This window comes from Apostichopus japonicus, chromosome 20 (genome assembly GCF_037975245.1).
Source record: "Apostichopus japonicus isolate 1M-3 chromosome 20, ASM3797524v1, whole genome shotgun sequence".
Taxonomy (NCBI): Eukaryota; Metazoa; Echinodermata; class Holothuroidea; order Aspidochirotida; family Stichopodidae; genus Apostichopus; species Apostichopus japonicus.
The window spans coordinates 7,198,459-7,223,820 of NC_092580.1; the positions used below are offsets into that span (position 1 = coordinate 7,198,459).

General features: G+C 36.9%; 2 protein-coding genes across 2 annotated transcripts; one reads left to right on the plus strand and one right to left on the minus strand.

Moving 5' to 3' along the window:
- The first annotated feature begins 6,036 nt into the window (after positions 1-6,036).
- On the plus strand, positions 6,037-16,188 carry LOC139961311 (uncharacterized). The gene is made up of 8 exons (XM_071960441.1): positions 6,037-7,106; positions 7,430-7,684; positions 8,294-8,446; positions 9,344-9,484; positions 10,030-10,197; positions 10,821-11,127; positions 11,560-11,793; positions 12,857-16,188. The coding sequence occupies exons 1-8, from the start codon at positions 6,993-6,995 to the stop codon at positions 15,661-15,663; spliced, it is 4,179 nt and encodes a 1,392-aa protein (XP_071816542.1). The 5' UTR covers positions 6,037-6,992; the 3' UTR covers positions 15,664-16,188.
- On the minus strand, positions 10,935-25,344 carry LOC139961321 (DALR anticodon-binding domain-containing protein 3-like). The gene is made up of 11 exons (XM_071960451.1): positions 25,017-25,344; positions 23,073-23,386; positions 22,148-22,515; positions 21,297-21,382; positions 20,224-20,476; positions 19,804-19,889; positions 18,682-18,802; positions 17,559-17,734; positions 16,928-16,996; positions 16,239-16,393; positions 10,935-11,072 (listed from the first exon to the last, which is right to left on the minus strand). Exons 1-10 carry the CDS (start codon positions 25,227-25,229, stop codon positions 16,274-16,276), a joined length of 1,806 nt encoding a protein of 601 aa, XP_071816552.1. The 5' UTR covers positions 25,230-25,344; the 3' UTR covers positions 10,935-11,072; positions 16,239-16,273.
- Positions 25,345-25,362: the final 18 nt, after the last annotated feature.

Consider the following 25,362-nt stretch of genomic DNA (forward strand, 5'->3'; position numbering starts at 1 on the left):
GTGTACATGTGCGCATTATAAATCTTTGTTATTATTATAATTACCTGGTTGGGAATTTATGAGCAAAGTATATTTACCTTCTTCGTCCAAATATGCCATCACGTAACGAGCATCGTGTAATGGTTTTAGCAGGACACCAACCTTCCCTCCTCCCACCCTACTCTTCCCCTCCCCGTAGATAATATTATGTTTGCTGTTTGGTATCTTTCTTGTGAGAAATTCGATCTCTAAAAGTCTTATTACTTTCAATAAAATTAAGAAAATATTTTTATTTCTACTGACGACATTTAAATTCTTGAAAACAAAATGTTCTGCACTATTTGCAAAAAAAATCTTCGATGTAAGCACCATTAATAATTATAAAACAATTTCTTCAAGGGAGGTGGTCACCCCCCCCCCCCCCATTACCCCACATCCAGGCTCCTTTCACCCCTGCAGGACCTACAGTCCAAAACATTAAGACATCAAACTAAACAAAGCCTTCTACGTACATAAATACCCTTAATAGGGAGCGGGAGAGGGACAGGACACCCTCATCTTAGACCACTCCTGCACCGTACCCTTAGGCAGTGTCAAAGATATTATCTTATTATCATCAACTACGAATCAACCGAACATTCTGTGAAACCTGCATTTCTGTAGGTTTATGTATGTATATTTGTGATATGTTGTTTATTATGCGAGAAGGCTAGTTAGTAATAACGATAACATTTTATGACTTTGATGGCACGCGTTTGCTTCCGTAGGAAAGTGCTGATTTCTATCAGGTGACATACAAAATTGTGAAGAAACTTGTTGTTTTTAGAAAAAGTACAGATTATAGGGTAACATTACTTATATGGCTGTGTATGTCCATATGCCCTCTATCTATGAATAGCGATTTTTCGTCAATATTTTTTCGGCTCGAAATTAATCGTCCCGAGAAATAGATATTTTCTTTCGCTGAGGCCCCGAGTAACCCAAACAATACTTAATGTGTTCATTTTCAGCTAAATATTACATAATTAACAGACTTTCAAGAAAGATGCGGCTAATATTTCGATGGCAATAATTCCAGAAGAATATTTAAAAGATTATTTACGATCATTTGCGACAAATTTTAAGGACTAAATGTCAAAATAATCGAAATTCCATTTTCCGCAGAGGTCCAGTTGCCCCGACGGAAACAGGACCAAACTGCTCAACTGAGCATTTAGTGGACCTAATGTTATAAATTAACACTGATGTTGGCTTTGGGCCTTCCATGCTTTATGTTGCTAAATTTCTCGGCTTTCGTTCGTCTTCATGAAAACAATTATGTCTAATTTTTTGCTTCAGTGTAGTGGCCAAGAGGTTTGTTAATATAATCAATATTGAAATTTGCACAGAAAAGATGCATTTGACGAGATTTTGAGACATTTGTAAAATTCTACGGAGGCCAATACATACCATAAACAAGTGCGTTCATAAATTACGCATTGCTTTTATTAAACTTTAGTGCAGATTACCGAAAGATTCAAACCTGAATACACTGCCGACTTTTTTAAGATATACTTGACCGTACAAAGGGGTAGGGTGGGTGGGGTGGGGTGGATGGGCGGTTCCGACGAATACCCCCACCCCCCCCCCCCCCCACCTCACACGCCCACAAAAAAAATGAAGGAAAATGAAAATCAGAAACAAAACGAACAAAAAGACAGCTACAGAAGTCACAAAAGTCAGCCTGGCTGATTAGGAATTTATTAGCAACGTACTTACCTTCTGCGTCCATGCTTATATGGACCCTCTCGTAACAAGCATCTAGCGATAATGTTAGCAGGACACCGCCCCCCCCCCCCCCGTAAATTATATGTTTTTTTATGTGATTAACTTTATTATGAGATGTGTACAATTTGATCTCTATAGGTCAAATCACTTTCAACAAAATTAAGAAAATGTTTGAATAGCTCCAGTTACGGCATTTAAATGTTTGAAAAGAATTGTTCTGCATAAGTTGCAAAAAATCGCATAATTTCGCATTTAAGCACCATTAATTGTAAAACAATTTCTTCAAGGTAGGTGGTCATCCCCTCCCCTTACCCCGCGCCCACACCCACACCCAGGCCCCTGTGACCCCTCCCCCTTTTTACCCCTGCAGGGCCTACAGTCCATAACTTTAAGAAATCAAAGCCAAACTAAGCAAAGCCTACCATGTACGAGCATAAATACCCTCTTTATATTTGTTATGTAAATAATGAGATGTGTAAAATTTGATATCTAAAAGCTCGATCATTGTCAACAAAATTAAGAAGGGTTTGTTAATATAATCAATATTTGAATTTGCACAGAAAACGGTGAATGTGACGAGTTTTTGAAACATTTGTAAATTCTACGGAGGCCAAAACAAACCATTGTTCTTCTCTACTAAATAAGTGCGTTAGAATATTATACATTACTTTGATTAAAGTTTATTGCAGATTGCCGGAAGATTCAAACCTGAATACCACGAACTAACTGCCGACTTTTGAAAGATTAACTTGCCCGTACAAGGGGGGGGGGCTGGGTTTCGAAGAACGCCCCTTCCGCACCCCGTCCCTCCCCCAAAAATGAAAAGAAAACAGAAAGAAAGAAAGATCAAAGTAAGAAAAAATCACAATCTTTTATCCGTGATTTAAGGCCTATTTCTATGGCCAATATTAATTTCAGTTCAGTTACTTTTGGTTATATGACTGCATACATGGGTGCATCACATATTCCATCATCACACCGAAAATGGTTTACATTGAAGCAATAAAGTGATACAATAAAGTAATTCAAATTGCCGTACGATGGTAATTTAAGTGACAATCATACTTCTAATCTACTTCTTAAGACAGAATTATATTTAATTAAAAGGTCAGCTGAAATGGTCATAAACGTTAGCCTACCTTGCACCTTGAGAGCCCCTTTTCTGGGTGTACATGTGAGCATTTTAAATCTTTGTTGTTATTTTTATTACCTGGGTGGGAATTTATGAGCACAGTATACTTACCTTCTGCGTCCAGATATGAATCCTCACGTAACAAGCATCTTGTAATTGTTTTAGAAGGCCACTCCCCCCCCCCCCCCGTTCCCCGTAGATTATAATGTGTTTTGTTGCTCGACGCGTATTAAGATATAACTATACAGTACCAGAGGAGGGCGCTCGACGCATATTTAAGATATCGATATAGAGCATGTAGTTAAACCAACAAACTATTAGGTTAGTATTTGAAAATTCGTTTCATATTTTGAAGGAAAAGAGGTGCAATTAAAACAGTCTACATTACTAAGGAAACAATAAAGGACCAAACAAGGCTTAAATTATATTAGATTAACACTTTCAGTTTGTCTAAAATTCACCCCTTTCTCACTCTTTTTTTTAATTCACAAATTAGATCTTAAATTGACACATTATTGAAACTTATATTCACAAACTTTTTGGGCTCGAAATTAATCGTCCCAAGAAATAGACCCTAATTACATTGAAAAAAATATTACGCATTGCTTTTATTACACTTTCGTGCAGATTACCGTAAGATTCATACCTGAATCCACGGATACACTGTCGACTTTTACACATCTTATAAAGTTAATCCCATAAAAAACAAATATTCTACCGGCGGGGGGGGGGGGGGGGGAGGCTGTCCTGCTAAAAATATTGCAAGATGCTTCTTAGTGTTACGTCAGGGTTCATATAAGCATGGACGCAGAAGGTAAGTACGTTGCCAATAAATTCCTAACCAGGCAGGCTAAGTTTTGTGACTTCTGCCGCTTACTATTTGTTTGTATTGTTTCTTATTTTCATCTTTCCTTTTTTCTTTGGCGTGTTGGGTAGGGTAATTTGTCTGAACTATCCATCCATCTATCCCCCCCCCCCCCTCCTCTTCCAAGTTGTACACGCAAGTTTATCTTTCCCAAGTCGGCAGTGTACTGTATCTTATTTTCCTTCTTTTCTTGGTGGGGCGTGTGGGGTGGGGGTATTCGTCGGAACCGCCCATCCACCCCACCCCACCCCATCCCACCCCACCCCTTTGTACGGTCAAGTATATCTTTCTCAAGTCGGCAGTGTATTCGTGGTATTCAGGTTTGAATCTTTCGGTAAGTTTAATTAAAGCAATGCGTAATATTTTAAGGAGTTGTTCAGTAAAGAACAACAATGGTTTGTATTGGCCTCCGTAGAATTTACAAATGTCTCAAAATCTCGTCAAATGCATTGTTTTATGAGCAAATTTCAATATTGATTATATAAACGAAGTCTTTGGCCACTACACTGATGCAAATGCTTAGCGATAACTGTTTTTATGAAGACGAATGAAAGCCGAGAAATTTAGCAACATAATGCATGGAAGGCCCAAAGTCAACATCAGTGTTAATTTATAACATTAGGTTCACTAAATGCTCAGTTGAGCAGTTTGGTCCTGTTTCTGTCGGGGAACTGGACCTCTGCGGAAAATGGAATTTCGGTTATTTTTGACATTTTGTCCTTAAAATCTGACGCAAATGATCGTAAATTATCTTTTCGATAATATTTTGGAATTATCGCCATCGAAATATTAGCGGCATCTTTCTGGAAAGTCTGTAAATTACGTAATATTTAGCTGAAAAGGAACATGTAAAAGTTATGTTTGGGTTCCTCGGGGCCTCGGCGAAAGAAAATAGATATTTCTCGGGACGATTAATTTCGAGCCCCAAAATATTGACCAATATTCGTTATTCTTAGATAGAGATCATATTGCCATACACAGATAAATATGTAATGTTAACTTCTCATCTGTAGTTTTTCTAAAAACAACAATTTTCTTCACAATTTTGTATGTCAACCTAACTAAAATCACCACTTGTCTACGGAAGCAAACGCATGCCATCATTGCCATGAAATGTTATCGTTATTACTAACTATAGCCTTCTCGCGTACTATACCACATATCACAAATATACATAGACAAAACTACAGATATGCAGGTTTCACAGAATGTTCAGTTGCTTCGTAGTTGATGATAATAACATAATATCGTTGACACTGACCGAAGGGTTACGGTATCTACAAGGGAGGGGAGAGGGAGGGGCTGGAGGAAAGGTCTAAGGTGAGGGGTGTCCCTCTCCCCTTTGAGAATTAATATATAAGAAGGGCTCCTTAAATGCGAAATGGTACGATATCTTTCACATTCAGAGAACAGTTGTTTTCAAGAAATGTAAATAATTCAGTAGACTTACAAAATTGTCTTAATATTTTTGACAATGATGAAGCTTTTAGAAATCAAATTTTACACATTTCACTATTTACATAACAAATATATTATTCGTATTTATGCTCGTATATGCTATGCTTTGTTTAGTTTGGCTTTGATTTCTGAAAGTATGGACTGTAAACCCTGCAGGGGTGAAGGGGGGGGGGGTCACAGAGGCCTTGGGTGTGGGTAAGGGGAGGGGTAACCACCTCCCTTGAAGAAATTGTTGTATAATTATTAATGGTGCATAAATGCGAAATATTACGATATTTTGCAACTGATGCAGAACATTTGTTTTCTAACATTTCAATGCCGTCAGTAGAGATAAAACCATTTTCTTAATTTTAGTGAAAGTGATTACTTTTAGAGATCAAATTCTGCACATACCAAGTTAATCACATAACAAACATAATTATTATAATCTACGGGGGGGGGGGGGGGTGTCCTGCTAAACCTTGTGCCATATGCTTTTTATTTGAGGGTTCATATAAGCAAGGACGCAGAAGGTAAGTTAGTACGTTGCCAATAAATTCCTAACCAGGCAGGTTGAGTTTTGTGACTTCTGCTGCTTACTATTTTGCTTGTATTGTTTCTTTTTTTCATCTTTCCTTTTATTTGGGCGTGTTGGGTATAGGGTTATCCGTCTGAACCATCCATCCATCCATCCATCTAACCCCCCCCCCTCACCCCACTCCCAAGTTGTACACGCAAGTTGCAAAAGATCATAGCATATCTTCGCATATAAGCACCATTAATTATACAACAATTTCTTCAAGGGAGGAAGGCACCCCTCCCATTACCCCACACCCAGGCCCCTTGTGACCTTGTGATATGGGGTGCCTTCTTTGCTCTGTAATATCTACAACAATTAAATGATACATTCATATATTTCTAAATTCATTTTATATTTGAACAATGATTGTCACTTAGATTATCATCATACGGCAACTTGAATTACGTAATAGTAAACTGAAAAAGGTCTTTGTAGCTGAAAAGTTGAAAGTTAGTTCAATCAATAACTTGGTAGCAGAGCGAATTTATCACTTCTCTTGGGGCTTTCTGTGCAGTATAGAATACCTGACCATTATCAGAAACGGGAAGTCTTTGCCTAAAAACTTCACAGAAAGTCCATCTTCTGATTTTGTTTGTGGTTTCTTCCTGTGCTGAAAATATGTGTACGTTTTAGGCCGATTTTTTGCCCCGTAATACTTATTGTAAATATATTATTCATTACTAACCGGTTCCACTGTTGAAAAAGAGGGCGCTCAACGCATATTAAAGATCAGAGCCGTACATAATATACGGCTATCTCCGATCGTTTCGTTCGCCACGAGTGCATATCGCGCGCTCGCACGCATTATGCGACGCACCCTTTGACCAAAATAGAGATATTTTACAGGGTATGGATGGAGTTACTACGCAGTGCGTTTATTGGTTTTTAGTAACATGACGTCACAGTTGGCGCAAAAAGCGTGATGTAACAATTATGAATGCACAGATTGGTTGACAATATATAAAATGCATGCGCATACAAATCTTTGTAACAAAGGTGTCTCAATAGATTAATAATGCTACTAGCAAGTCTGGTGTCCAAGTTAAAGTTGGACTACCTGAGTTGTACATTTAGAGGGTTTTGGTGGGAACAGAATGAGGTATTTGATTACTCCACAACATGAACCACAACTTCAAATAGATCCTCGAAGGAGATAACGCTGCCGATAGGCAACGAATGATCTTGATAAAATCCTTTCTTCAGACTACGGTTTCTGCTTTAAAACTTAAGAAATGTCTTACACTCGTGTGGTTTTACCTCGTCTTGCTCAGTTCGGTGAATCTGGATTAGAAAATGAAGCTGTCCAAAAGCTGAAGGCTAATGCACCTGGAAAAATCGTGACAATGGTAAGTAATAAGTTTTAATGTGCGTCAAATGCGGTGTATATAAGTTTGAAAATGGCAAAAGTATTTCAAATTTGACCCAACAGACATCATCATGGCAGAAGGAAAGCTCAAACAAACTGTTCGATAATTGTTCTTTTAAGACCTAGTTAGCAGAAGCAGTCTATGATGGAACAACATTTAAACGATGCCGTATATAGTGCATATAAACTATCTTATATCCTGCGCCATTTTGTACTAAAAGTGTCCAACGTTTATCATTTTTTTTTTAATTTGTGTGTTTTGTTTTCAACCATGTCCTGTTTAATTGCTTCTGATACAAACAGGGTTTGTCACGTGGTGTTCGCAAATGGGGTGGTTCATCTTCTAAGCTTCACATTGGCCTTCAAGATGGCGATATACCGGCAGATGGTTCAGACGACTTTGAGTTAACGTTGAATGTGTTTCAAGACAAATCGGTTCATTTACCGGTAATCGAAGACAACGCGGTTACAGTGCAAACACCTTCAAGACCAGAAAGTCGGGGGAGTAAGACCCCCACGATTCCCGGTGTCGGTTATTGGACCAAGAGAGGTGGAAAGGTTAGTTGCCTCGCCTACCATTTAAGAACTATTAACATTACTGTACAATCCTATGCAGAAAATTTTGTGTCCCACAAAATGTATCTCATGTCTTGTTATTTCATTTGTCAATCTTTATGTCAGTTTTTCTTCTGCCATTAATCTGCTGATTCTTTGGTCAACAGAAGGATGGATGGGGGAGGTTAGTAAGCTAGGCTGTACACACCTTATTGAACTCAACACAAAATATATTAAAAGCAATTATAAGCACAACCTTCCATTAGTAGACATAATTTATAGCTTAGTACATATACGGTAGCACCCCAGAATGCACCATTTCACGTCTAGCATTTTTTTCTGGGGCCGGGAGGACCTAGGCCCACCTGCCCCTTGCCACACCCCTCTTTGTTAAAATCCTAAAGTTATCCTGAAACAACTAAATATATCTATATATATATATATAGATATATATATATATATATAGATAGATATATATATATATATATATATATATATATATATATATATATATATATATATATATATATATATATATATATATAGCAGTTCACTCAATTACAAATATGTATGAATACCAACATTAGCATGCTTTTTCCCCTCTAATCTTAGCATCGACCAGCTTCTGTTCTCCCAGACCTTGAAGATCTTGAAGAAGATGGGTCACCAGATAGCAGTAAACTAGATCTGACTCTGACAATAGAGGGCCAAGCAGACCCTTGGCTCCTCCCAAAAAGATCAAGTATTGGAACCAGAAAAATCAATGTAGGTATACCTCAATTACCTTGGCAATGATATATTACTGTTAATTATACTATAATATTACTATTAATGATATATTACTTTGACATAATTTAGAAAAAGGACATATGAATGACATAATACAGACAAAGGACATAAGTATGACATAATTTAGACAAAGGACATATGAATCCTATAATTTAGATAAAGGAAATAAGAATGGCATAATTTAGAAAAAGGACATGTGAATGACATAATTTAGACAATTGACATATGAATAATTTAGACAAAGGACATATGAATAATTTAGACAAATGACCTCAATATTCTGAGGATGGGAAGACTTGTTGATTAATTTTCCACCAGTTTGATTACCAAGGGGTGAAGAAAGGAGGGGGAGGGGGTCAGCAGAGGTAAGGCAACAGCTGCACCTCTCTCTGGATCTAACTTCATTCAAGTGTAGCTGTAAAACTCTAGAAAACTGTGAAATTAAGATGGGTGGGATCAGGCATGCACAGGGGAGGGGAAAGGGAGGGGAGAGAGGGGATTACAGTCTCATGGCAAAATGGGAAATTGGCATAACGAGTAATGTAGTCTCATTTTCATCATATACAAAAGGCAAACTTCAATGACTTCAAAAGAGGGGCTCTGAAGGGAGACGAACCACTCAACTCTAATTTCGTTAAAAGACAAAATGAAAACATTCCAAAATTTGTTTACCTGTATAATTTTTTTAATAAATCAACCACTTAGGAATCCAAGTTTAATGACTAATGTGGAAACTATACCATTCCCTTCCAGAATAGATCTAATAAAATAGATATTTAATTAAAAATTAAAATCAAATAAAATACCAAAGTCCTAAATTTACTTTCTTCGTGACTTAGAACCTCTCTTTGGTCTGTTTTACTTCAAAACCAGAAATCTCCGGAGGAATGTTTGACTCCGTCCCCTTCCATCTCACCAGCCAACCTGACACACACTGATGAAGAAATATATGCTAGCCTTGAAGAAGATCTAAAACAACTGCTGCTATGTCAGTCTTTAGGAGTAACTATAGAGGTTAGTATTGTCATGAAAGATGTCACACCCAATATGGAGAACTCCTTACTTTATTTGATTAAAGACAACAAGATTTGTAACAACAAAATGTGCAATATTAGTGTTATGATTTCCATAATATATATCATCTTTTGACTGCTGGTTCTATAGCAGTAAAGAAATAGTGGTCACTGAAATTAACAAAATCAAGGTTTGACCCTAGTATCATGATATTGACAGGATGCACCCATTACCCCTCCCAATGTGACATTCTGATACCAACCCATCCCATCCTCTCCCTCCTCCCCCCACCCCCCTGCCACTCTTTGATAAAATTACTTTGAATCTCTTGGAAAATTAGAAATAAAATTATACTTGATAATCTTCTTTCCCTTTATGAATCTAATTCTATCTGACCTATTTTTTTTTTTTTTTGCATGTACAATTTTAATTTGCAAATCAAACTTGGCCATTTTAAGGTTCACACTGTTTTCAACTAAACGATGTTTATAAATCGACCATAGCTTCTTTTCTGACGTCGAGTCAACTGATATTTATACTTTCAGAAAAAGAAAACAAAGCGTGGAGTTGTAGCTACACCAGTATTTCATTGTCCTAGATGCTTCAAACATTGGTCATTGTTTGGTACACCGGTGCAGAATTGTGACCATCCAAGACAACCTACTAAAGGACCAAACATTAAACTATCTGAGAAAAGTCATGATATATTGCAGGTGAGCAGGGCACAGATTACTCCTACCCCCACCCCTCACTCACCCCCCCCCCCCGGATCCGCACTCACACACCGGTATAAAACTTGTTCCTTCCTTCATCCTGTTTCATATATACTTATAAAAGACCAACAATTTCTTATTTAATGACTTCTGCTGGAATATATGATTTATTTTTCAAGATAAAGATTGCCTGTTTATATACCATAATATCTTAAAATCTGTAGTATAATATATCCATGAGTAAGCCTCTGACATCTTCAGAGTGAATACAGAAAAGATTACTGTTTTTCTGGTCAAATATTTCTCTTAAATGTCCTTATCTGTTGCCAGATTGTTTTGGTAGGCTTTATCTGGCTAAGATTGCCAAAAACTAAGTTTGTTGCAAAAAGTAAGCAAAATAAGAGACTGTTCTTTAAAACGTATCTTTTTGAAGAGGGTTCTAAATACATGATATGCTATACATGAAAAACAATGTATGGTTTTGTGCTCAATTTTACTTACATTGTAAACAAATTACATTGAAAAGACAACCTGATGCATCAAAAATGTTTGATAAGCTATTACTCTAATATGTGAAATAAGACAAACCAAGATTATGACAACATTTTCATTTTTCCAAATAGAAATTTACTCAGCTTGATCCTCCAAAGAGAGTCCAGATCATCAGTAAGATGAAGAACCCCGAACCAAACGGATATCGCCTTCAAAACGATGCCTCAGATGAGAGCTTGATGTTGTTAGAGGGAGTCATTTCCGACGATGAGATACTTCAAACATCCCCAACTGATTTGGGTAGTTCGTTGATCGCCAGGAGGGCAAGTATCGAGGTCAAGTCACAAACAGAGCACGCCACGCCCGCAGGGAGTCTTGTCCGGCTGAAAGTGAAACAAAATAGAAATTACAGAAAGGTGGAGAGAGATTTTAACAAAGGTGAGAAATATTAAAAGTTGGAAGTGGGGGAGGTGGGGGGGGGGAAGGTACTTCTGAATCCCCCATCCTCTTCCTCTTTCCTTTTAACAATGATAACACTAGGACTGTATAGTAAGATGCATTACTAGGTTTATTGTATGGTTATACATGAGTTAATGTTGCATCACACAGTGATGACACACCCTGTGTGATGCAACCTTCTACAGGACATCGCAATGGACACAAATGGACTTGAATACTCTTGTGATGTCTCAATCATAGAGTTTGTGATTTTAATCTGCTCTGATTAAAATTTAACAGGATAGAAAACATAGATATTGAAGAAACGGGACACGATAAACAGTCAATAACAAAACAACCTGACAACACATCAAATATCAAAATAAGAAATGAAATGACATAATAAATAATATCCTCTGAATTTATTAATAGGAGAAATGACAGAGAAACAAGGAAAGAAACCAGCTGAGGACAGAGAAGAGATAAGAAGAAAGAACACCAAGCATGAAAAGCATATATCAAAAAAACACAGTAGTCATGGTAACGAATCGCTTGGTTACACTTACGACGAATGGTCTTCAGTGAAAGGAGGAAGAATCAGTAAAGACACAACTCAGATAGAGAGTAACCATGGGAACAACAGCAGATTGCCAGATGGAAAAGAAAGTAAGTTTGACAATTTATTATGAGTCGGAAAATTTGATCACATATTCTAACTGATTGTATCTTTAACCACTGATGAGACCATGAATTGATGCAAAACTGCGATTGCATTATTTTTGAATCTTTTAAGAATCTGAAAACTGAAGATTCCATTCTTGAGACATCCTCTGTACAAGGTTTTCACATTTTGACCTCTGCTGCACTCAAATGACCTTTGACCTTCTTTATATATTAAGTTTGTACTGATACTGACAACCGTTCCATGATTGTTCATATAAATTCACATAAATGTGACTGCTCACACATTGTCAATATCCCTGTTGTAATGTAAACTTTGCATTGAACTTTTTCTGCCAATTATTACAACATTAATCTCTTAAAAAGAAGTTGAATGAATTGGTTAATTTCAACAATACCTTTGGTGACCTATATGGACTGAGTATAAATTACTGTATTGTAATATACAGAGTAATATACAATTTATCAAATACACTTTAAATCAAGGAAGGCCAAACTTTTCCATACAAGAGCCATGTTAAAGTTGTATACTAGCCACACAATAGTCCTGTCTATGATTGTGAAAAACAAAGTGCTTTATATTCAAATTTATAGAAGCACATAACAGAGAGGTGTTTGACACACTCTTGTCCATGGCAGGCTGACAGAATAAAGTCTTGAAGGATTCAAGAACTCTACAATCCAGACCTGCGGATCTGTGAAGTGCATGAGGAATTTAAACTAAATTACTTCTTGTGGTATCTTGTGGTAAGAGAAACTTGCCTTTGAAAGATAAATGGTCGCAAATGATCTCTTATGCTGGTTGCAAAACCTCCAGGGAGTGACAAAACACTCTTGGACAAAAGGAATGGATTTCTCTGCAGAAAAGATGCTTCAAGTGGTTACTAGATTAATTTCATGATTTTTTATCTAAAAACAAGTCCTCAGTCTTTTGTAATTTACAAATTTTCGTGGCCCCTTTTTTTGGACAGTTCCCTGTTAGTTATGTTCAACTTCTTTCACTGTTATGTCTCTACTATGTGTTGTTTTTGTATTTATTTATTTCCAGTAAAGCACAAGCCAGTTGGTAAATTTGAATTTGGGTCCTCGTCAAATGACAGACCTTCGGTGGGACTGGTAGGACCCGATGGAGGCTACTATATCGGAGAATACGACGAGGAGGGAAACTTTGCTCCACACACCAGGCTGAACAACGATGGTTCCACTCGCCCTGTAACCATGGGAACCAACAATTTATACTACACACACAACGAAGGCTGGTTAGATGATAAGAGTGAAAAGGATCAGGGGAAGGGCTTAAGGTTTGACTATGGTTCCCATGGAAACAGCCAGGTTTCGGAACAACGCTCCTATTATGACACTGCAGTTGATATGCATGCAGATCCCAATCCATCAAATATGCAAAAGTTTTCCACATTGCAGAGAAAAATTGTTTGGACTCATGAAATATCACCAGGAGATGTAATACATGAACACAACTTGGAAGATGGACGGCCAGTTGTGCACAACTACGATAAATCTGAAAGATTGCATGAAAATGTGAACAGGATAGGACAAACTGTCTTAAAGGATCGTAATAAAATAGTACACGACTCTATAGTAGAGAGAGGAGAGAAAGAGAGCACAAAAAGTGTGGAGATAAATGAAGTTCAAGAGCATAGGCTAGAAGAGGAAAAAAACATCCAGGAAACGAAGATAGCGCTTAATGATGGAGTAGGTCAGAAAATGAAGGCAAAGCCAATTTCATCTCAGATCATGGGGCAACAAGATGAAGAGGATATGTTGGTCACAACTGGAAATATTCTCTCTGATGAACAGTCAGAGGATAAGAGCCAAAGCTCGTACATGTGTATCGATTCGGATGAGAGAGGACAAGAGACAACATCTGGAAGATTGTTTAGAAGTGCTGATGAAGAGTTAGACAGTTGCACAATGAAAGGAGAAAGAAGTGTGATCTCTGAACAGAATTATTTAATCAACGATTCTGTGCAGAATTTATCTGACAAGGTTCCAGAGGTGGAAAGTAGCATCATTCTATCAGAGATTTCCCTTGCCAATCCTATAAATGATTCGACTCCAACTAAAATCCAAGAAGATGTTGTGGCGGGGAGAGAAGCCGCTCAAGACAAAATTGATTCTTGTCCTGAGGCTGCTGCAATTAGAGCAGATTCAGTTTCATGTGTGGCCCTCGACGAAGACGAAGATATCCCTCGGAATGGATCCGAGCCGATGGAGGAACACGACTCAGAATCAAAGCTGAATCAATTAAGCCAAGAATACGACCAAGAGCAGTCTCAAGTTGATGAGAATCTCAAGAAAGGTAGCCCTCCTGACAGTTTGACAGTTTCCGCAGGACTTGAGAGCAAGGAAATACTTCCAGAAGAGACCGAACCTTACTACGATGCTTTTGCCTCCGAGAAACACGACAAACTTGGCTCTGCTAGAAAGAGCGCTAAATCGGGAAGGAGAGGAAGCATCGATCCGAAAGGAAAGGTCAAGAACCCGGCCGTGAAAAATGTCACTGGAAGACCAGATACCAAAGCGGGGGCTCTGAGGAAACACATGCTGGCCACTCCTAAATCTCTCTTGACCCAAAATACAACTCTCGAGGTTGGGCAAAGTAATAAGACCGGAAGCAGAGAAAGCGACAAGGTGTCGGAGGATGACAAACCTAAGGATGACGGAAATGGCAGTGGCATTGACAAGACCAGTGACTATAATGAAATGCAGAATGGGATGAGGGATGAAGAAATGGTTGAGGAAGGAGAAATTCCAGCAAAAGTGGGAGAGCAACCAGGAGAAGAGACGGGACAGGACGAAGAAGAGACAATGTTGACTGGAAAGGGACGAAGAAAAATAAAAAGACCAGCTAAAAAGGAGAGAATGCCTTCCACTGTGAACAGGAAAAGAGCAGGCGTTGTAGTGAGTAGTGTAGAAGGTGAGGTAAGAGAAGGACGAAAAGAGGAAACTATTAAAGAAAGAAACCGGGACCAAGTTAATGAATCAAAACAGGAAAACAATCATCCTGAAATGATCAACCAGCCCGAAGAAAGACCTAATAGTTCGTCACGGTTACAGAGAGATAGCCGTCCCAGAATTGCATCTGGTAAAGAAATTACCTCAAAATCTTCCCTTTCCAAATTTTCCAAATTTGCATTAAACCTGAATCCTGCAAAGCAGGAGGGTAACCAGGCCAGTTTTCGTATGACCTATTCGACACTTCCCAGGAATTTTGACAGTGAACACAGCAGCTCTCAAACCCTCTTCGACCGAGGAGTCAAATCACCTGATAAATTACCATCGTTGGTGACCAGAGAACAGTCCCCTCCATCTGCTAAAGCATCCAGAACTCTTCCCGAAAGTGATTTGAACTACATGGTGGTCGATAAAGGGTATGGTGGCAGTTCCACGCCCATCAAAAGTCCTCCTTCTCCTCCGATGAGGCTCAGACCATGCACTGGGGACTCCGCTGAAAGGGAAGAGCCAATTTGGGAGTCTGTGAGTGAGATGTGGCAGAAGCACACTACATTGATGGGGAGGTTCTCAAAACTAGACGATTACTCGTATCTTCCTCTGACTCAAGCGTTCACCTTCTCCTTCTTTGACGTTCCGTGCCACTACGTGGAGCAGAGGAGTGACCTCAGGGTCAAGGGTGCCGGTATCAAGACCTTGAAGAGGCCTCCGAAAATGAAAATCAAAGGAAAGAAGAAGCGCCCCCCCACTGCTGAACTAGAAAAGTTACTGGAAGAAAAGAAAAGGCAAAGTGGTAAACAGAACCTCGTCAAGAAACTCTGGCTGATGGAGAAACGGAATAGGAGGCTAGATCAACCAAGACCAAAGCTACGAGGCTTTTGAACCATTTTTACAATCAACAGAAATGTAATAAGACTAGCAATTGATGTTTTTACAGATATGTGTGTTGTTCAGATCAAAATGATCAGAAATATATAAAATCCATTATCAAAATAACTATTTTGTTCTGTTGTGACTTATTGTGTACAATATTGACAGGAAGGTTTATTGCATTGTTCAAATTTTGTTATGACTGTTTTGTGCCGACTAATCAGGATTTAGTGTACACAGAAAAATGAAAGTGGCTTAATATACCAATTGCAGATAACATCATCTGTCCTGATTCTTATATGCAAATGCAAGGGTTAAGTACATCTGCCATGAAACTGTGGTAGCCTTTAATAGGCTAAATGTTGTTGTTTGATGTGTCTTTAATATGCAGGAGAAATTCTGGCATAATCAAGACTGGATGTCTAACCACAATAGAGGAATTCACAATAACGACAATTCATTTTCAGAACTAAAAAAAAAGTGTATTTATTGAAGACATTACGGCCTTGTATTTCATTTGACGGTTTTATGACCAAAATCAGACAATTTAAACATCCAAAAACTTCTACTTTCTGTAACGGTCTTACCCTCTTGGTTTCCATGGAGACTATGCTTTGAAACATCACATTTGATGTAGCGGTTCTATGTCTAACAATCTCAATGCATCTTCCATCACTCTCATCACAGTCTTGAGCAAGTACAGTCGGGCATGTATGATAGGAATTAAATGAGGTCTTGGTTCCTATAGGACAAAAAAATTAGATAACGATTAGCATAAACTTATGAAATTATACATGTTCTTACTAACCAACGTTCCATCATGTTAGAGAAATGTATGATGGGAATTAAATGAGGTCTTGGTTCCTATACGACAAAGAAATTAGTTAACGATTAGTACAAACTTATGAAATTATACACGCCCTTACTAACCAATGTTCCATCATGTTGGAGAAATGTATGATGGGAATTAAATGAGGAATGGATTCCTGCTTGATGTTTAGATGTTTAGCATAAACATTACTATCATACACACTCATGCTAACCAAAGTTGCCATGATACTAACAGAACAGGTCAGTCCATTTCTATAAATCATGAAATTTATTTGCTTTAATGTGCAACTATTCTAAAGTTATGGAAGCTGAATTTACACTACAGTTTATTATTGTCATCCATTTATCTGAAAGTTTCATTCCTGCTTTCTTTTTACTATAAAAAAAGAACCATTAATTCAACGCAATGTGTAAAAGACAAGCTATATATAAAGACATATCTTACCACTAAAATATGAGTTCTGCTGTAGTAAACACTAAGGTCTCTACTGAGACTGTATAGAAACCTGCACACCTGGAAAAGTAAGTAGAAATAAAATAAACATAAACAAGTTTGAAAGGACAAAATTTGCAGTCTTTAATTTGCAGACGGCTGAAATTTATTTCAACATAAGCCTTTGACAAAATTTAAGAAGTAGTCAGAATTACAGATATTTCCTTTGAAATGAAAAGGAAATAGACTTATTTTTGATAGTATTTTGAAACTAATTATAAAACCATTCACACATATACAACACTCGAGGGAAGACATGTCACAACCAAGCTTTATGGGACACACAGTTCTAGTGGAATTTGATAGTATTCAATTTGTTTGTTTTAACTTCTCAACAACATAACATAAAAAGTTATATCAAATCTAACTGCAGATTTTCCAACCCCCCCAAAAAAAAGATCATTTCATGTTATCAGTGAATATTTACATAATCTACTAAAAAAAAATTTCCCTATATCACACATATAAAAGTATATTATTATCATTATTATATAGCTAAAACGATTAGATATAAACAATTGTAAAATAGGGGGAAATTGCGATAGTTTGGCAAATATATGTAGTAATAAAAAGACATACTCACTTTGTTTGGATAGAGATTGCAACGCGACCCTTGTGTAATTGTGAAAATATTTCCGAGTGTTTCTGCCACCAAATCGGGGAACTGCATAACATAGTGTAATAGAAGCTTCCATTCCTCATTCTCTCGGAGACAACTGAAGCTCACTTCTTCCACTGGTGGGAGAGGTGGGTAGATACCTGTGACGGGAGATAAAATGTTCAAGCTCCGAAAAGGAAAATCATTTTCAGTGTATATATGTATGGAGAATGGCTGGTTATGAATCATATGAGTAAAGATGATTCTTTGTTAACTTTTACGTATCTTTTTATATATTATGCATGTTTTGTGATAGCTTCCTGCAGTTATGGCAAAATGTCATCAGGGAGGCATAGAACCAGGGCAGGCTCTGGGAGGATTATGTCACCAGATCATCTTTTGAAGTCTAATTAAATTTGATGGTACATTCATGGGATGTATGGAGAAGTATTGTGGTAAGCCTGGACCTGATCCATCCTTTCCCATACCCTAGACAAACCAAATGATCTCGGCACCCCAGGTCTGTTCCAACCCCTGACCCCCCTGTTGTCAAGCATGGATGTTCATTAACATACACTGGCAGTGTGAATTCACCTTGAATACAGAGAAAAGCTCATTAGACAAACGGAAAAAGGAAAACCCGATTTAATTGGTTAATCTGTTAAAAGCATTTCTATTAGAAATAACAATCATAAGAACCAAACTTTTGTTGTAAGATAAGGGATGTCGCTGACCTAGCTCAGATGAACACCTAATTTTCGAGAGAAAATGTTGATAGTTTTTGGGTCAGTGGCACTAAACTTGAATCCAATATTGATTACTAAAATAAGTTTGAATTCAAATAGCAGAGTTAAAAAATTGTGTTTGATTATCAAACTTGGGTCCTTCTCAAATTGCATTTCACTTAGTGACTAGGCAATTTGTAAAGAAATTTTTAACCTTGCAGAGAGAGATAAAGATTTTGGCAAAATTATGTTAAATTCTAATTACCCACTTTTAGTATCCAGTAAACATTATGCTCAGAGGTTCCATTACTTTCTAATGTGTTTTCTTCATAAAAGTAATAGCATGCAACAAGGCACAGGTAATTAAGTAAAATTGCTTTTACCAGCCTCCACTTGGTGGTCAAATTTCTTGAACAATGTAGATAACCTGGCATAGTTGTACAGAACAAAAACTCCTGGCCTGCTCTCAGCATTCAGGTCTTTCGGGGACATGTCTATCTTTACCTGCCAAAGAGATTATCAGGTATTTATGAAGTATTTGAAATTCATAAGACAAGATATTGTGTTGAAAGTGAGGAACTATTCCAATATGTTAGCTTATTGGACAAGTTTCATTGGAAATAATCAAAGACCAATAGTTTGTATATTGATCATTATTGCATTTAACAGCTTCATATGAATAATTGAAATGTGGCAATGTTTTGGCAACAAACTTGTTGATTAAAGGATGTGAAGACTCGCGCAAAAAGAAACGTCTAATGCCGGTAATCTGACCTAGTTTCCAATTAGGTGTAACAGAAGTGTTAGACACCACCATCTATCCCAGAAAATACGCACACAACTTGCTATCTTCGGTAATTAGACACTAGTGTACAGTCAGTACATACAGCTGCGGTCAATACCCACAGCACAGTGTACAAACGATACAGCGATGGACATCTCAGGTCCAGCTAAAGATAACAAGGTATCACGTTTCATTACAGTCTGCATTATGTAGCAACAAGCAGAAAACTTCACTTGCAAGCAACGGAAAGTTAACTTTTTCAGAGCGTGGCACGCCGTTTGGGGCAAATCTTGCCCCAAATAAATCAATGCCTTTAACTGATAATTAGCAATTTTAGAATGAAGTAAAGATAAGTAGGATGTCCTTGTATTGATAAGTGGAATTATATTTTGGAAAAAGGTTACAGGTGCTTGTAATATGGAAACATAAAAATACAGGTCAAAATAATTCTCTCTATGGTTGAGACTGAGATAGAAACTATTTTTGGTTAAATATTTAATTTATATCCTAAGTAGATTACAGGGACACTGCACTATTGGGCACTTAGGCTTCTTAAAAAGGGCTGAATCCCTTCTAAATAGGACAATATTTTTTAAGGAGGACAATTACTCACATTTTTTGTTGTAAAGTGACCTTTTCAATTCTATTTTTTATAATGATTTCTATTTCCTGTTTCTTTTATCAATGAAAAACAGAAGATAAAGTGTATATTTGTACTTACAGTGCTTCCCAGGGCTGTACTCAAGATATCAAACTTGATTGCAGCTTTTGCCAAAGTTCTCCTTTTTTTAATTTCATCTTCATTATCTAAAAAAATATAACAATAATATTTTTTTATAAAGAGCATGTATTTTATTAGTCCTTACTATCAACTCAGTTAACTTTATATACACAAATATATGGTTATCTTACTGCAAAAGCACATGTAAAGTTCTTTGGAAGTAACATGTGCCAAAATATTTTAAAAGTTGAATAAAACTATTCTCTTCTAAAAGTTACACAAGTAAGTAAAATTCAAATATTTTTACATGGATAGCAAATGAAGGATCATGACTTAATACGTTGGGGAGGTTAATTTCCTGCATAATTACAGCAACCAACGACATGATTTGCATAATTACATTTAATTAACATGTCCTACCTTGCACCTCATCACCATACTTTACAGCCGATGCCTCTCTCAGCTCTGACTCATAGCTAGCGATGATAGATGCTACGCTGCCAACTTCAGTAGAATTGGCGGTTACCGCGGTGACCGACACTGGACCTATAGTGATGTGGAGAGGTACGGAATTCCGAGCAGATTCTGACAGAGACCTCCAGAGTAATTCCACACTCTGTTGATGGTGACTTTGTGATGGAGTAGAGATATGAAGAGCCATTACTGGAATATCCTGGTCAAGAAGGGACAACAAGAAAACTGTGTTTAAAGGCATTGTAGACTCGCCCCAAATCATGTGCGGCCATCTGAAAAAGTTAACTTTCCGTTGTTTGCAAGTGACGTTTTGTTCGTGTTGCTACAAAATGCAGACAGTACAGTAATGAAACGTGATACCTTGTTATCTATAGCTGGACCTGAGATGTCCTTCGCTGTATTGTTTGTACACTGTGCTGTGGGTATTGACCGCAGCTGTATGTACTGACTGTACACTAGTGTCTAATTACCGATGGTAGCAAGCTGTGTGTGTGTATTTTCTGGGATAGATGTTAGTATCTAACACTTCTGTTACACCTCATTCAAAACTAGGTCAGATTACTGGCATTAGATATTTCTTTTTGCGCGAGTCTTCACACCCTTTAAAGGCTTTACTTTTTATAATGTGAATTCTACGTTGCATTCAGTAGCTGGTATTAATGTGTTTGGTAGGATAACCATGCAGCTACTCAAATCAAATTAGTTGATATATTATGTTGCTGGTGTAAGAGTTACCATTTATTTACAAAACTCATTTTCCACACAAGATGACAGACAGATGGAAAACTGCCCCTTTCTATTAAACAAGCTTTATCAAAAGAAGTAAAATTCTTCAATAATACTAATTAAAATGGCTTGAAAGATCAATGCTTGTAAATGCTAAAAGCAATTATCACACATCACCACATCAACACAATTGGCAGTTGAGAGTGAAATGTGGCTGGGATATAGAGACATCTCCTGGATGGAAAACAGGAAAGTGATGTTAAAAAATGAACCGTCGATATTAAGCACCTTACCTTTTCTCTTTCCAAGGTTTTCAATCCAAATTCTAGTTTTGCACATTCTATAAGTTGTCTGCTAGGAGATCTTTCCTCTGTCAAAACTGTAATCAAGAGAGATTACTGTTGTGATAAAATGCCAAAAACTATTGACAATTTGCACATTCATCAGATGAACACTGCAGTAAAATCATATTTCAAATAATGCTTCTATAACAATTTAATTTCTTATCTAACAGTATATTTTCTTATTTTCTTAACTTTGAACAACCCTTGTTTCTAACTAGCTATTGACTAATTGATAAATATGACTGATGCTGTTTATGGGCTGTGAACATTAAGTGCCAAATAGTCCAACTGAAGGGAAGAAACACATACATGAACGGTCAGTAATTTGTAGAAAGTGAACATTTCTGTTCCAGGAGAAGTCAATAAAATTAACAAATCTGGTTGTGCTTTGATATTTACACTGATGGCCTTCCTTAAACACTCAGGTAGTGAGTGCATCTGTTCAATGCAAATCCAATATAGTATTCCATCTACTGTAAGTGGTGCCATCAGCTTTTAATTAGCCTAGTCACTTGATAATACTCGATAATAGCATCTACTGTCCAGAATTATATACGCAAATTATGCTAGGCTCTGGTCAATCTGATATGCATGTTGTAGGTCTCTAGAATAAGTTATGACAATGATAATTGCTTTGAAAAATTATAAACTATCTTGAGGTATAAATCATTTGTAATGACACTAGTGATGTGACCAAGGATATTTCTGTGCTCATGTAATAGAGTGATAATACATTTCAAACACATGAACACAACTGGCTGACTTTGGTCCCTCATAGCTCATATATTATAATAATGTACCTTCAATTTCACCAAGATTGGACAGATAGCCATGACCTCCAGTAGCAAGATTTTGTTCCAGAATAACATCTTTAAGATTTAAAGAGATTGAAGTCGTTTTCTGCTTCTTCCTGCTGTTTGCATCCGTTCCTTCTGATAATTTGGATTCATCACCATCTTCTGCTTCTCTCTGTTTCCCGGATCTCAATTCTGAGTCTTTTTCAAGTTGTTTGACAAAAGTTTCTAAGACGTTATTACTTAAAGACTTTGAAGATGCAACCAGTGAATTGTTTTCAAAAGATTCCCTGTTTTTCTTGACACTTTCTTCTGTTAAGTTGTAAATTGTCGGTGAAACTTCATCTGGCATTGTGAGATGTTTAACTTTAATTCTGAAATTAAAAACAAGATCCATTGATTAATAAACACAAGTGTTGAATTGAGCATCATATTTAAATATTTATTTATGTTAGATGTAATTTATGAGCAAATAACATACCAAAATGTGATCTACCGTAACTAGCATTTAAGACAACACGAGAGAAATGTCTAACCATGGAGCTATAAACAGATTATAGCTCCATGGTCTAACACAACAACGAAAGATGGTTGCTAGTTTTGATCACATTTCAAGTGAGAGAACAAAGTACTGATATTCAAGGGAACTACCTTTTCTTGTAATATTTGACTAGATTGCTGAAAGCGATTTAAATAACAGTACTGCAGAACTTAATATAATTAATGAAATTGCAACAATATAATGCTAACATTGATCAACTGTAGAGGTACTCCTAGTAAAAGCACAACAGTACAAACAGTGAAAAATCATAATAGTTTACATTAATTAGAGAAAGCATTGCCTCTGATCTAGTGTTGGTGCCAAATAAATATGGGCAAACTAATGAAAATATGTCTAATATCTATGCTTTTAACAATGTTTTCCACTCACCCCATGAATTGACAGACTGCTTTTAAATGATGTGTGACCATTTGACATCTGAGTTGATTCCTTTCTTCAAGGTTTGGATTTTTGCTATCTCTTTTCCTTCCAGATGCTGCTGAGATGAATATTGGTCTGACCGTCTCAATTATAGAGAAATATTCTGGATTTTGAGATGTATATTTTGTTATAATCTTCTTAAACGTATCAAGTCTGTCTAGCTTCAGTAAGATGCCATTCTCAGGGTGTAGTTTGGCGTCTGACACCTTGAAAGGCCAATGCTGGGATGATGTTGAAATTGTTTCCAAAATGTCCTCTAGTTTCTGGGTAAAAATATGAAAACAAAATGAGAATTTAAAATTTCAAGCTGAAAATATGTATTTGTGAAGAGTTTGAGAATTAATGACTCTTATCTAAGGTTTCATAAATTTTTGGTTAAGTAATATTAATAACAAAACAGTTAACATGCAGTTGCAAGCAACAAACAATAGAATAAAACAATATATCAATGTTGGACCAAGCATACAGAAAGTTAACTGATTCATGCTTCATGTTCAGTGGGAAATAAGTAAACAAACTGAAATATAAAATCAACCTTCTTGGAAAATGATTGAATCTTTACAGTACTGTATTTACTTGTTTTCAAAGGCATGTCTTGAAACTTTTGATGAATCTTGTTGCTTCATTGAGAGTGATTTAGCTATTCACTCACAAATACAGTAACTTGATTTGAATTCTGGTACATTTTGATAAAAATGTAGTGTAGTGTAGACAGTTGGCAAACAAAGAGTTAACTTGAAGTGAGAGACAGCTGGAAAAAAGATGTGTAGCTTTCAATAAACTAATGTCACATTCATTTTCCACCCCCTTTTTTTCCATCAACAAAGTCAAACCATTTGAACATACAAGGTTATACTGCCAATCACGACATAAATCCCTTGGAAATCCCACCCAATGTGATCCTGTGCTGACTTCTGTGTTCTCTAGTGTTTATATTGTAGGCATTTTACTAGTGTAGTGCCCTGTTTATAAAAGAAAGCAACATCAGTTTCTTACATTGGAAGTCACAGATTTCCAAAAGGCCTAAACAATATTAGAAATCTTGTAAACACTAAGGTGTCCAATAGTCAAGAAGGAACAAGTAAGGTGAGTAAAGGCTCCATAATTGATGCACCACTACATACAGTATTACTAGCAACCATACAGCAGGCAACCTAAACTTTTTGCAGCAAAACAGAGTTACATATTTCATGAGTTTGAATCCATTTCAGGTATGTGCTGATCAATTTTTTTTTTTTAAGCTTTTACACCCTCCCCCAAGTTTGAAAATATCTTTGGCATTATGAAATCTTACTCCCTAAAAATAGCCAAAATTAACCTCAACATGATACCACTACTCTCTAGGACCTGACCTGTCTGAGCAGTTAGAGGCTCAGAGAAGAGCAAACAGCATCCTGATCTCAATGGATATATACATACACAAAAGTTACAGTTTGCTTATAGAAGAATGTGTCAATTTCGGGTATGAAAGAACTTGACAGGGAAGACATTTTGTGGTCAAATTTTGCTCAATTGTACGTTGCACAGGCACAGAACAATAATTATTTTGAGATCATTACATTTACACTTCTAAGGAACAACACATATGAAAAACGCAAACAGTTGAGTGATTTGGATTTTCCTTGATAGACAACGTTGATAAAATCCTTAAGTGCGTCAATTTCGAGCCCATAATGATACATTTAAAGGTCTAGGGTATGGCTATGAAACTATAGCCACTAAACAAGTTGACAACGAATATTTATGTACAGTATGTAACATTAGCTTGATCACGTAGACTGGTTTCACGATATCTTCGAAAAATGTGTTATTTACAACTTTCGCTTAGCCTTTACTCGTCTGTTCTAAACATAGAGGTAATCAAAGACATAGTTTAATGTTCAAGTTATTTACATTTCTGTCATCTTCTGCTTTACTAACAAGACTCGGCGTTAAGTTAAAACATTTTAAAGGCAATGTAAAATCTGCCACCGAGATATCGCGATGCAATCGTATCATGTTTGGATTTCGTGAATCTCCCTGCTCTGTAATATAATTGATTATAACTTGCAACAACTTGCATCTCCATTGAAGGCATTCGGTCGTTATAGGTCTAGTTGCCATCATGATATAAAAAGTCTTTAATCGTCGACAGACAATCGCTGTTTAATGTTGGCTGTTTGATCCTTGATTTCGCTGAAAGAAAAATCATGGCAGGGAGGTTGCACATAGCTATCTCACATTACATACCTTCTGAACA

What these genes read in the sequence shown, in the direction of transcription:
- LOC139961311 (XM_071960441.1), top strand. Translation starts at nt 6,993, where the DNA reads ATGTCTTACACTCGTGTGGTTTTACCTCGTCTTGCTCAGTTCGGTGAA. An exon ending in GGACCAAGAGAGGTGGAAAG is followed by an intron (nt 7,685 to 8,293) that starts GTTAGTTGCCTC and finishes CTCTAATCTTAG; the next exon opens with CATCGACCAGCTTCTGTTCT. An exon ending in TTGGAACCAGAAAAATCAAT is followed by an intron (nt 8,447 to 9,343) that starts GTAGGTATACCT and finishes CTTCAAAACCAG; the next exon opens with AAATCTCCGGAGGAATGTTT.
- LOC139961321 (XM_071960451.1), bottom strand. Translation starts at nt 25,229, where the DNA reads ATGATGGCAACTAGACCTATAACGACCGAATGCCTTCAATGGAGATGC. An exon ending in CAATCTTGGTGAAATTGAAG is followed by an intron (nt 21,383 to 22,147) that starts GTACATTATTAT and finishes TCTTGATTACAG; the next exon opens with TTTTGACAGAGGAAAGATCT. An exon ending in GTATGGTGATGAGGTGCAAG is followed by an intron (nt 19,890 to 20,223) that starts GTAGGACATGTT and finishes ATATTTTTTTAG; the next exon opens with ATAATGAAGATGAAATTAAA.